This window comes from Scyliorhinus torazame, chromosome 10 (assembly GCF_047496885.1).
Source record: "Scyliorhinus torazame isolate Kashiwa2021f chromosome 10, sScyTor2.1, whole genome shotgun sequence".
Taxonomy (NCBI): Eukaryota; Metazoa; Chordata; class Chondrichthyes; order Carcharhiniformes; family Scyliorhinidae; genus Scyliorhinus; species Scyliorhinus torazame.
In genome coordinates, this window is record NC_092716.1 from 174,030,023 (window position 1) to 174,044,032 (window position 14,010).

The following is a 14,010-nucleotide window of genomic DNA, read 5'->3' on the forward strand; positions in this document are numbered from 1 at the left end:
TGTAGAGAACCAGGCGAGACTGAAAATGTTTTGGTTGTGTGACAGTCTACATGAATTTTCACCATGGCCGCCTTTAATTTCCCCAAACTGGCCTGAAAAACCTTGGGGTACTTCCCCAGTATCTCGTAGAGGCCTCCGGAGCCCATTTGGAACATTTGCTGCCAATCAAGGCAGAGACGCTGCAGCCAATCACACCCCAGCAAACTGGGGCCATGTCCTTTTATTATAATCACTGGTAACCATATGGACTGTTGTCCGTAGTCTACTGGGGTTATCACAGTTCCTGCTATGGCCAGCGGTTTTCCTGTATATGTGGCCAATTGTGCCTCAATATCCAGTAACTACAGGCATTGTGCATTGCACACCTGATTAAACGTTTTGAAATGTTTGCCTGCCAATAACTGAGACATCAGCCCCTGTGTCCAATTCCACCTCCACAGAATGGCTATTTTCTTGAACGATGAAATGGTGATTCTGACACTTTGGGTGCCACGCTGCAATTGAGTTGCATATACTCGTATTCAGGTTCTAAGAGCAAGGTGCGGGATCAGGGTTGATGCCTACCTCCAGTGGAGCGGTGGACTGACTATCCAGCTGCAGTTTCCGCTCCCTGTGGCTTCTCCTGCCGCACATTCCACATCTCACCTAGGGCCTTCCTCTTCAGTTTTGGGGGATGGCTCTCGCCTGGCCAACTCGGTCCTAGACCATCGGCCCTGACCTTGGTGGTGTTCCATCCAGGGTGGGGTTCTAGGGGTTCCAGTTTTAGGGGGCGTGTCACACACTATTGACTTTCATTCGCTGCACTCTTGCACTCCCTTCTCTGCACTCTCTCTTGACAGAGAGTTTTCTATGGCCTTCTTTAAGTCCAGCAGTGCTTCGGCAAGCAATTTCCGTTGAGTCACCATATTATTTACCCACAAACTAATCTGTCCCGTAATATTTTGGACAGAGAAGGGCCATACTCGCAAAACTCAGCCACTGTCCTGAGACGTGTCAACATTTGATTACAGACTCCCCTGGGGTTCTTTCAGCTGAGCTAAAATGATATCTTTTCAGATAACAGATAGTTTGGGGTAGTAATGGTCTTCCACTAATGTTGCCAACTCCTCAAACATCTTTGAGTCTGGAGGCATGGAGTATGTTAGATCTTTGATTGCGCTGAAGGTGGGAGCTCCACAGGCAGTCAACTGTATCACTGTTGGCGCTCTTCACCCGCTATAGCGATGACCCTGAAGATATAACGCATATTTTCTGCGTATTGCGTCCAATCTTCTATGCTCACATCAAATACATCCAATCTCCTGAAGAGCGGCATTTTTAATGTAGTGCAAACCTGTTCCCAGTGGCACGAGTACAGGTGGCGTAGTTTCCAGCGATTATCAGCGCCGTTTGCAGCTCCTCTTTATCCTTGTCGCCAATATTGTGTCCACAGAGGAGTCCAAACGAGAGGGTAAAAGAAACTGTTTGTTTATTGAACAAGAAACTATTGACATGTTATACACATGTCCCAGTCGGGACATCTCTGCTCGGCTCCCACTTGGGCCGAGCTTTTATACATAGTGTCCTTGGCCCCACTGATGGGAGTCGCGTCCCTCAGTGGGGAAGCTCATACTCAATGAGACTCATGGGGAGATTAAGTGGTCTGAACCCTTAAGTCTTCTGTGGGTTATAACAGTTTTAAAGGTGCTAGACGCTTAACAGTGTTTCATTCAAAGGGCTAGTGTGTTCAATTTAGTGGTCTCCAGTAAAAATCTGCTGAACAACGCGTTTAGCAGGATGTTTCTCAGTGCCAGCAGCGGGGAATCGGGGGCTGGGGTGGATAGGGTAAGGTGGAGGGGAAATGCCAGAGTGTCCAGGGCTTGGTGGGGGACTCTACTCGAAACAGGGAGCCTGTAAACGAGGAACCCTCCTCTTTATCACCTGAAGCCTGAGAGGTGTTTCCGACCCTCCGCTGTTCTAAGCCCGTTGCCCATGAAACCCTTGGCGGAGGCAGAGAGTGGCCCTTAAGTTTTTATTTATTAATGGGTTGTTTGAGGACCTCAATTGGCACATGGTGGGGTGGACCATCTGACTTCTCTCCCACTGCTTGTAAAATTGACATGGGAGCACTTGTGGTTCGGGACCAGGAAAATTGTCCATGACATTTTTTATGCCCTCTCCCCCACTTGCAAACCCATCTGTAAGGGAGTATAAAAGTCTGACCATTGTTATTAAATAATTAAACATTAGTTATTTCAATGAATATTTCTCTTTCGAAATAGCCACTATATTTTTGGAAGTTTGGAAAAGAGCCCGAGCAAAAGCTGTCTGGTCCTGGGATTTGTGCCACTGGGATGAGGACGAGGTAAAAGCTTAATTAATTTAATGATGAAATGAATGAACATTAGACTGCGAACTGTTTAGATTACGGCATTGGGTCTGATATTGCTGGAAAAATAACAGCGAATTAACAATACATATTGTTATTAACGTACAAACTTTAACGTACACTGCTGCCTCACAGCGCTGAGGACCCAGGTCACTGTGGAGTTTGCACATTATTCCCGTGTCTGCGTGGGTCTCACCCCCACAACCCATAAGATGTGCAGAATAGGTGAATTGACCACAATAAATTGCCCCTTAATTGGAAAAAAAATGAATTGGGTACTCTAAATATATTTTTAAAACGTTTTTTTAAAAAAAATGTTTTTATTCTCCATTTTCACATTTTCCTTCAGAATTTACATCCCACCCACAAACAGTAAGCGGTAACAAATACAAAATCAATCCCCTTAACAATACCAACGATCCCATCCTCCCACCACCCCAAACAACGGCCCACCTGTTAATATATGCATCCAATAAAACAATCCCTCCCACGGTGGAAACAAAAAACAAAAAAGAAAAAGGAGTCCGGGACCGCCCATGGTCACCATTAACCTATAGAGTCCATTCCCCCTCCCCTCCCCCCCACACTCAATGCCATCCAACCTCTGAATGAGTACCATACATTATATACCCAAGAGTTGTAAACCCCCCTCCAGTCTCCAACTCCTCCCGTCCACTGCCTCTTGTAAAACTCCTCCCCCAACCTCGGTTCCTTCCCCCCAACTTTCCACCCCGGCCACAGCCCCTCCCCCCACCTCACTCCTGTTCACTGGCCGGCTTAAACCGGCCAGCTTGGAGGCTCCCGCCCGTGTCCCTTTCCCCCTTGCCCGGCTCTAGGAAAGCACAGAAATCCCCTTTTAGCATATAAACCCCACATATCCACCTACACCCCAAAGAGCCCTCATTTCGAGTGAAAGTCCCATCCCTTCCCTTGTCCAAATATATACAACATTGGCTCCTTTAGCCCATACACCCGCACGCAGTGAAACAAAAGAGAAGAAAATACAGTCATGAGGTTACATTTGGTACTTGGCCATTTCTCAATTTCTCAGTTCTGCCACAGTCCTTCTGCCTTCGCAAACTCCTCCGCTGCTTCCGCCGTTCCAAAATAAAAGTCCTTGAGCTTGTAAGTCACCCTCAGCTTCGTTGGATATACAATGCCGCACTGCACCTTGCTAATGTACAGTGCCTTCTTCACCCGGTTGAAGGCTACCCGCCTCCTCGCCAGCTCCACCGTAAAGTCCTGATATACACGTATACCAGCTCCAGCCCACTGCACCAGCTGCTTCTGCTTGGCCCAGCACAGGACCTTCTCCTTCACACTGTACCTACGGAAGCACAGAGTCACTACCCTTGGCGACTCACTCGCCTTTGGTACAGGCCTCCACGACCGATGAGCCCGATCCAGTTCATATCGGGAGGGATCCTTCCCCTCCCCCAATAGTTTCGCCAGCATCATGGCAAAATACTCAGTCAGCCTCGGTCCTTCAACTCCTTCGGGCAGCCCCACAATCCTCAAATTCTGTCGCCTGGATCTGTTTTCCAGGTCTTCCACTTTTCCTCGCAGATCCTGTTAATGTCCATCACCTTGCGCATCTCCTTCCCCATTGAGGTAAGTTGATCACCGTGCTGCAATAATGTCTCCTCCACTTCCTTCAGCGCCTCCCCTTGCTCCCGCACCTCCGCCACTGCGCTCGCCACCGCCGTCGTCACTGGGGAAATCGCCTCCTCCACCAGCACACTCAAAACCTCTCTCATCTCCTTCCTCCTTGTCTCCATGTATTTTGTAAACTGCCTTTCGAATTCCGCAGACATCACCTTAGTTATTTCTTCAGCCGTAAGCAATGCGGCCTCCCCTGGTGCTCCAGCCTCCATTTTCCTTGGTGACCCCGCGGTGACCTTTCTACTCCCCGACGGACCTTCAGCTGTTTTCTTTACGGCCGTTTTTTTGCTCACCCTTGACATTTTTCTTCACTGTGCCTTCACTGTGGTTTAGCAGAGTGGGGGCTGGTTTAGCACAAGGCTAAATCGCTGGCTTTGAAAGCAGACCAAGGCAGGCCAGCAGCACGGTTCAATTCCTGTAACAGCCTCCCCGAATAGGCGCCGGAATGTGGCGACTAGGGGCTTTTCACAGTAACTTCATTTGAAGACTACTTGTGACAATAAGCGATTTTCATTTCATTTTCACTCTGCCGCCTCTGTGTCTTCTCCCTGCTTTTGCCGCCTCCGTGGACCCTGGGACCGGGCTTAAAGCCCCGAAAATGCCGTCCCCGAACGGGAGCCCTCCATTGTGCGACTGCCTCCTGCCCGCCGTCACCGGAAGTTGTACTTTTAAAAAGTTATTAACGTGCAAACTTCGGGCATGAGTTACCAATTGTCCCAGCTTACTGGTTGAATAACGGCATTCTTCTTTTGGCTGGCAGAAATTATATCTCACCTTTGACCTCTCCATTATTTTAAAGATCTTTCTGGATTTGTGCATTAATTGTCCTTTAAATTGTCAATTGAAAGTTAGATCTGGTAATAAAGAGTGCAACTACCTTCTAAAAGATGTAATGCTCTGCACAATGCAATGCCAATTAATCTTACGAGCCTAGAAAGCAAACAGTTTAATTTGTTATATTTCATTCCTGCATCTGGTACCTTTGTCCTTTCTCTCTCTCTTAATCCAATATTTTCTCCCTCTCTCTATTTTTCTTTCTGTATCTGATTTAGTTCCAATTCACCCTCCTTCTCCACCATGTTTTTTCTCAATCCTTAAGTGTCAATTAAAGTTATACAGGTCACCCAACCAAGCCGCTACCCCTGGTGGCGATGTCGACCGCCACTCCAGCAAAATTTACTGCCGTGCAATCAGAGAAGCAAAGGCCAAGACATCGGCCTTCCTCCTCTCCATGAGCTCCGGCTTCTCTGAGACCCCAAATATCGGCACCAAAGGGTCCGGGTCCATCTCCTCCTCCACTATCCTGGCTAAGACCGTGAAACCCCCGCCCAGAATTGTCCCAATTTTTCGCAACCCCAAAACATGTGCGCATGATTCGCTGGCCCCTGCCCACACCTCTCACACTCATCTGCTACCCCCTGAAAGAACCCACTCATTCTCGCCCAAGTCATATGCACCCTGTGCACCACCTTAAACTGTATTAGGCTCATCCTTGCACAAGAGAGGTCCCGTTTACCCTAAGCTGTGCCTCACTCCATACTCCCCAATTGACATGCAGAGGTTGTTATCACAACCACAGAAACCTCACTCATTCCTTGAACAGCTATGGCAACAGAGCTGAGTTCTCCAATAATTTTTGGAACTCATCTAAGCATTCGTAATGACCACAGCTAGCAAAACATTATTGTAACTGCAAGAGCCCGAAAATTAAAGATAAAATGGTTTCAAAGCCGATTGCCCGCCAAACAATGGAGGGAAGCAGGTGCTTAGTATTTTTTACCTTTTAAAATCAGGCGACTGTTTTCACAGTCAAAGCTGCCTGTACATTAAATCCATTACCAAACATAAAAAGGACAATTTACCAACACATTTTCCTACATTTTTGAATGTATTATGACAAGTTCTCCAATGCAAAAAGTGCTACAATGCTTGCCAATGTAATGATTAACTTACTCTTGCACAGCAGCTCCTTATGATGAATCACTACATTAAAACACATCTAAATTACAACACAGCATTTAATAGCGACATTTGAAGGTGTCAAAACATTTTACACTTGGCTTTCAGAATGTTCCCAAATCGTCAGCGGTCACAGACATTGCAAGTAGGTGCTTTATTTTTTAGGGCTTCCAAAGCCTGCACCAAAACATGAAAATAGCGTGCAGGAGGAAATATAATTTTCCTGTGGTCCTTGCAATGGAGACCCCAACCTCGAAAGAGATAGATGCACGTGCATTGTGCATGCAAGGCCTTCCTGAGTCATAAAAAGGTCACTCAAAAATGTGGGGATAGAGGAAAATTGTTTTTACAGCAAAAATAAAGCTAAGTTCAGTTTTTCACTACACAATTTGTACCTCCATTGGGAGACATTTGAAAAGAGACATATGCAGTTAGTTCAGGATCAATTTTATTAGGTTAAGAAAAAAATAATTTTAAAATGAATGATTTCTTGCAATAGGAGGAACTGGCTCTCGGGCTAATATATAACCCCGGCGTAGAACCTAAAATATATCATCATTCGTACAAACGCACAACGATAGTCATGTTGCTGGCATGTATTCTGGTGAGTAGATATGTAATGTTCATGCCCTGTTATACCATGTCATCCCTAAGGAAAATAGTCAATGGGGAGAGAAAATGATCATGGTTGGCCCTGTGTGTGTGTGTAAGTTTGTGTTTTTTATTAGTTTAATTTAATTTTAGGGGGGTGATGGGGTTGGTATTGCAAGTTGTTCTGTGGTTAATTGTGCTTCTTTGGTAGGGCTTCAATGCCAAACATAGGGGGCGCGATTCTCTGCTCCCGCGCCATCTCAGAGAATCGCCTGGGGCGCCATTTTTACCTGCGACGCCGGTCCGACGCCCTCCCGCGATTCACCCCAGCGGCGAGAACGGCCCCGTCGAGGTCTGCGCGGCGCAGGCCAGAAAATCACCCAGGACCCCCAAAATGGCGATTCTCCGCTCTCCCGATATTCTCTGGCCCGGATGGGCCGAGCGGCCTGCCCCAAATGACGGCCTCATGCCGACGCCATTCACACCTGGTCGCTGCCGGCGTGAACACCGCGGGAACGCTGGGGGGGGGGGGGGGCGGCCTGTGGGGGGGCGAGGGGGGTTCCTGCACTGGGGGGGTGCTCAAAAGGGGTCTGGCCCGCGATCGGTGCCCACCGATCGGCGCGCGGGCCTCTCTGAAGGAGGATCTCCTTTCCTCCGCTGCCCCGCAAGATCGATCCGCCATCTTGCGGGGCGGCCGCGGGGAGGACGTGAACCGCGCATGCGCGGGTTGGCGCTGGTTATCCCGCGCATGCGCGGTTGACGTCATTTACGCGCCGCCGCTTTTACGCGGCGCCAAGGCCTGGCGCGCGTAAATGACACGGCACTGCTCCTAGCCCCCCGGGGGAGTGTGAATCGGGGTCTGGGAACGGCCTCCGACGCCGGAGTAAAACACTCCAGTTTTCACTCCGGCGTCGGCACTTAGTCTCCAGATCAGAGAATCGCGCCCAGGGAACTTAATGAAGTGAGGGTTTCAACCAATAGAATCCCACACCAGGGAGTATGCAATACAATTAGGGTGGTAGTGAAAGACAGTGAAGGAGGCACACCCACTCACCGTGCCTTCTTCTTTAAGAGAACCTTTTTGGAATCCTGCAGATTCGAAGTTGCGGATATCTTCTGTCTGCAGGACTTCCTCAGTAATGGATACTTTGACATGACCTTTTGAGAATATTGTAGCATGCATGAAATTCCTTAAGGTGTACAAGGAGAAGAGAAACCGGCCACATCTGTGAACCCTCATGGCAGAGGTGCTGTTTACTATGCCATCGCAACAGGGCCATGTGGTGACCGAGCATCTTTACAACCCTTATGTTCCTATCATGGATGTACTTAACTTTATTGCAAGATACATCAACAAGGCTGGCAACTGTACCGAGGTCAAGGATGCCTTCACAATCTGGACCAGCAAATGGCAGGTCAATGTGGCTCTGAATATAGATTTTAAGGGAACAATATTCCATCCTCCCTCCAGCTTTGCTCCCAGGGGAAGCTCTGGATATCCTGTCTATACTGTTCAGCAAAAGTTTGTCTTTCCTGCGGCAAATCTGATCTTGTGGTGACTAAAAATCTGGAATTAAAAGTTTAAAGATGACCATGAAATCATTGTCAATTGGTTGACTAATATCCTTTAGGGAAGGAAATCTGTTGTCCTTACCTGGTCTGGCCTACATGTGACTCCAGACCCACAGCAATGTGGACGACTCTTAAATGCCCTCAGGGATGGGCAACAAAATCTAGCCTAGCCAGCAACGCCCACATCCCATTAAAGAATAAAAAAACTGCAGTGTTGTCATCTGCAAGAACTGCAAGCAGGATGGACACCTGACAAAGCACTGCGAGCAGACTAAATGCTGCAACCTGTGTGGTGGGACACACCACCTCTACAAGACCTTCCCAAAATGCTGCCTTCCAGTGAGTACAATAGGACAAAGAAGGACTCAGAGGGGCACAAGATGAAGCATAATGATGAGGCAGTAGACTGCAGGACACCCAACACAAACCACCCCACCGAATCTCCCCTCTTCGGCAGACCGAAAGATGGAGGGAGAACCAGCAGAGGGACAAATGGATGATTAACAGCTGGTGAAGAAGACCAAAAAGAAGAAATAACCTAGAATGGACCAAGCTATTTCCCAGTTGGGCAGCAAGAAGGGACTCTCTTCCAACACAGACAACAGGGTCTGCTGCTCTTTGAGGAAGAAAAGGACGATACCTACAGAACAAGTTGTAAAGCTCTCGACAATTAGAGGGGGAGTTGCTCAAGTTGCAAAGTAGCCAGCGCACCCCAACTTCAAAGTGAATGGGCAAGTACACCCCAGCTCCAGAATGCTAGGGTCGGTAAAGCGCTCAGTGCATCCCAGCCCTGGGAAACAACACCCTCTGAAGAACTAATGGAAAGAATTGTCCAACAGAGGACAGTCCAAATCTCACTCCCTGCATGAACCCCCAAAGCCTGATGTTAGCTGCGTGGAAAAATTTTAATGGGACGCACCAGGGTGATTTTCTCAGCCCTGTGAAAAGTGAAACAATTTGTGAATACTGTGGATATGCAGGAGCAAGCCTAAGCACTGGAATTGTCAAAGACTATGGATCTGGTAAACATCAAAATGCTTAACATGGGTATCAAGATCACTTCCATTAATGTAGATAGAATTACTATGTGATGTGTTTAAACCTGGACTTCCTTGCCAACGTTAAAGCTGACCTGTTTCTGCAAGAGTGTGGGATACCACACATCAGTTCCGACAGGCAATGATTCTAAGAGCCATCGATCTAGTCAGGATCTATTCACAAAGGAGAGGGACACATTGATTGATGTGGAGGGATATGTAAACACTTTAGAATAAGTCCTTATTACGAGGGAGAAACTGTTAGATGTGTTAAAAATCACCAAAGCCAGGTCTATCCCAGATTACTGAGGGATCAAATCGCTGGGCCTCTAACCAAAATCTTTGTTTCCTCGTTGACCACAGTTGAGGTCCCAGAGGATTGGGGGATAGCCAATTTTGTCCCGCTATTTAAGAAAGGTAACAAGGATAAACAGGGTAATTATAGGCCAGTGAGCATGACGTCAGTAATAGTGAAATTGTAGAAAAAGATTCTCCGAGATAGGAGCGGGATTCTCCGTTTCTGAGACTAAGTGTTGACGCCAACGCAGAATTCGTGGACTTCCACGACAGAAAAACTGGTACCACACCGGTTCCGATTCCGCTACCGTTGAGGGGCTAGCACCGGTGCCGCATGGAACACAATCGATTCCAAAGAAAAATGGTGCAAGATTCGCCAGGTCCGTGATTGACACTAGGGAGGCTGACAAGCTGCAGCTGCACATACGCATTACAATCCCCACACATTCATCCGAGCCAGAAAGATGGCACTGGTTGTGCTGGAGCGCACCCATACAGCTGATGGGTCAGCTGGGGCCAGAGGGCACCCAGGGGGGTGCCCTGCTGGGGGTGGGGTGGGGGGGGGCACCTAGGGCACCTATACGATCCGTGGCACTAGATTCAAAGTGGGTTGTTAGTGTTGTGCACAGTTGCAAGGCTGCTTTGCCGGCTGTGGCAATGGTGTTCCGTCCCCGTCCACCCTGACCCCACAGTTCCCCTCCTGGCCACTCCCCTCACCCTGGAAGCCCCCCCGGCCAGCGGCACAACTGTCAGCAAACTATGGTGATGTTGGACATCTTCCGTACTCCCCCTCTCTCTTTCAGCAGCCACCATGCCGGTTTCATAATTTTTGAAAGCACAAGTGAACCACACCATCGGGAACTCGGCCCATCGGGGGCGGAGAATCGTGGAGGCCCCAGAGAATACCAGGTCGGGCCGCTAATGATATGCAAACGGTGCCTACTGTGCATGTGGAGTGAAATGCATTGATGTCATTTTTGAGGTGATGGAGAATCACGATGTGTAGCACATTGTTTTGGCCACATTTGGAATACTGTGTCCAATTCTGGTCACCACACTACCAGAAGGACGTGGAGGCTTTGGAGAGAGTACAGAAAAATAACGCGTGATTAGCCAATCTCCAGCAGCTCCCTTTGCTCCTGGCGACATCCAGGATGGGTGACTTCAACTGCATCATCAATGGAGCTGGACAATCTGGTAGGTACAACGGCAGATTGGATGCCACATCCAGATTCCTGATGGAAATGGTAAAAGATGCCTAGCTGCGTGACGTCTTCAGAAACACTGCAGATGGAGTGCAGCGTAGATACACCTGGTCAGGACCAGACCTGTCTTCCTGTTCCAGGATAGACTTTCTGTTTGTGGCCCATATTTTCAGTCAGATGACCAATGTCCAACTGATGTTATTCTCTGACAACTCCCTCCTACTATCCTTCCATTGGACCTGGTATTGGGGAATGAGCCCGGCCAGGTGGTAGAAGTTTCAGTAGGGGAGCATTTCGGGAACAGTGACCACAATTCAGTAAGTTTTAAAGTGGACAAGGATAAGAGTAGTCCTAGGGTGAATGTGCTAAATTGGGGGAAGGCTAATTATAACAATATTAGGCGGTTATAACAATATTAGGCGGGAACTGAAGAACCTAGATTGGGGGCGGATGTTTGAGGGCAAATCAACATCTGACATGTGGGAAGCTTTCAAGTGTCAGTTGAAAGGAATTCAGGACCGGCATGTTCCTGTGAGGAAGAAGGATAAATACGGCAATTTTCGGGAACCTTGGATAACGAGAGGTATTGTAGGCCTCGTCAAAAAGAAAAAGGAGGCATTTGTCAGGGCTAAAAGGCTGGGAACAGACGAAGCCTGTGTGGAATATAAGGAAAGTAGGAAGGAACTTAAGCAAGGAGTCAGGAGGGCTAGAAGGGGTCACGAAACGTCATTGGCAAATAGGGTTAAGGAAAATCCCAAGGCTTTTTACACGTACATAAAAAGCAAGAGGGTAGCCAGGGAAAGGGTTGGCCCACTGAAGGATAGGCAAGGGAATCTATGTGTGGAGCCAGAGGAAATGGGCAAGGTACTAAATGAATACTTTGCATCAGTATTCACCAAAGAGAAGGAATTGGTAGATGTTGAGTCTGGAGAAGGGTGTGTAGATAGCCTGGGACACATTGAGATCCAAAAAGACGAGGTATTGGGCGTCTTGAAAAATATTAAGGTAGATAAGTCCCCAGGGCCTGATGGGATCTACCCCAGAATACTGAAGGAGGCTGGAGAGGAAATTGCTGAGGCCTTGACAGAAATCTTTGGATCCTCACTGTCTACAGGTGATGTCCCGGAGGACTGGAGAATAGCCAATGTTGTTCCTCTGTTTAAGAAGGGGAGCAAGGATAATCCAGGGAACTACAGGCCGGTGAGCCTTACTTCAGTGGTAGGGAAATTACTGGAGAGAATTCTTCGAGACGGGATCTACTCCCATTTGGAAGCAAATGGATGTATTAGTGAGAGGCAGCATGGTTTTGTGAAGGGGAGGTCATGACTCACTAACTTGATAGAGTTTTTCGAGGAGGTCACAAAGATGATTGATGCAGGTAGGGCAGTGGATGTTGTCTATATGGACTTCAGTAAGGCCTTTGACAAGGTCCCTCATGGTAGACTAGTACAAAAGGTGAAGTCACACGGGTTCAGGGGTGAACTGGCAAGGTGGATACAGAGCTGGCTAGGTCATAGAAGGCAGAGAGTAGCAATGGAAGGATGCTTTTCTAATTGGAGGGCTGTGACCAGTGGTGTTCCGCAGGGATCTGTGCTGGGACCTTTGCTGTTTCTAGTATAATGATTTGGAGGAAAATGTAACTGGTCTGATTAGTAAGTTAGCAGACGACACAAAGGTTAGTGGAATTGCAGATAGCGATGAGGACTGTCAGAGGATACAGCAGGATTTAGATTGTTTGGAGACTTGGGCGGAGAGATGGCAGATGGAGTTTAATCCGGACAAATGTGAGGTAATGCATTTTGGAAGGTCTAATGCAGGTAGGGAATATATGGTGAATGGTAGAACCCTCAAGAGTATTGAAAGTCAGAGAGATCTAGGTGTACAGGTCCACAGGTCACTGAAAGGGGCAACACAGGTGGAGAAGGTAGTCAAGAAGACATACTGCATACTTGCCTTCATTGGCCGGGGCATTGAGTATAAGAATTGGCAAGTCATGTTGCAGCTGTATAGAACCTTAGTTAGGCCACACTTGGAGTATCGTGCTCAATTCTGGTCGCCACACTACCAGAAGGATGTGGAGGCTTTGGAGAGTGTGCAGAAGAGATTTACCAGAATGTTGCCTGGTATGGAGGGCATTAGCTATGAGGAGCGGTTGAATAAACTCGGTTTGTTCTCACTGGAACGACGGAGGTTGAGGGGCGACCTGATAGAGGTCTACAAAATTATGAGGGGCATAGACAGAGTGGATAGTCAAAGGTTTTTCCTCAGGGTAGAGGGGTCAATTACTAGGGGGCATAGGTTTAAGGTGAGAGGGGCAAGGTTTAGAGTAGATGTACGAGGCAAGGTTTTTACACAAAGGGTAGTGGGTGCCTGGAACTCGCTACCGGAGGAGGTGGTGGAAGCAGGGATGATAGTGACATTTAAGGGGCATCTTGACAAATACATGAATAGGATGGGAATAGAGGGATACGGACCTAGGAAGTGTAGAAGATTGTAGTTTAGTCGGGCAGCATGGTCGGCACGGGCTTAGAGGGCCGAAGGGCCTGTTCCTGTGCTGTACATTTCTTTGTTCTTTGTTCTTTGTACTAGCTGACTTAAGGAAGAAGTTGATTGTGAGTTTGCTGATCTTGGAAAACATCGAGGAGCTCAAAAGAGATTACAAAGATTCGAGAACTTTGAAACACCTCTTTGAGTGTCCAATGCATTGGTAGGGAGCAATCAAGGAAAACATCAAGAGGTTCTTCATCCTCAAAGGTGTTCAGAAGGCTACAAATGAACCAAGGAAAATTTCACAACTCCAGAAAAGTGTGCAGAATCTGCAGTCCGGCTCCGGCTGCAGTCAATGTCGGTTGATGTCAAGGAAGATCTCCAAAAAGTGAGGAGTCTACAAGCCCTGCTCTTTGTCCCAGAGGCCTCCACGATCATCTTCTAATCCAGAGTCCACTTTGTGATGCAGGATGAGATGTGCTTGCGTTTCTTCTTGCAAAACGTACAAAAGAGAGATCTCTCTGAACAGCAGCCTGAAGGAAGAAGATGACTCGGTAATGCCATTGCAGTCCAACATATCAGCAAATCCTTTAATGCTGCATGATATCATATGAAGCCCACTGACAGCATGGCTTCCCAGTCCATCCTGTCCTCAATCACGGAGGTCTTAGACAATAGTACTTGGGCGAGTCTGCGCATACCACTGACTCTGGATCAGCTGACTAAGGCCCTCAAGCCCTTTGAGAAGAGTACAACTCCAGGAAGCAGCTGCTTACTGGCTGAGTTGTATTTGACTCTGTGGGACTCGATCAGCCCAGAGCTGTTGAAAGTG

The 14,010-nt window shown here is 47.9% G+C and overlaps 1 protein-coding gene across 2 annotated transcripts in view; it reads left to right on the top strand.

Moving 5' to 3' along the window:
• Positions 1–14,010, top strand: part of LOC140431052 (anoctamin-9-like) — a 368,406-nt gene that overhangs the window by 173,476 nt on the left and 180,920 nt on the right. For both annotated transcript variants that reach the window (XM_072518965.1, XM_072518966.1), the window contains exons 12-13: positions 2,262–2,344; positions 6,489–6,593. In XM_072518965.1, the coding sequence (XP_072375066.1) occupies positions 2,262–2,344; positions 6,489–6,593 (188 nt within the window). The remainder of the gene's footprint in view (positions 1–2,261; positions 2,345–6,488; positions 6,594–14,010) is intronic.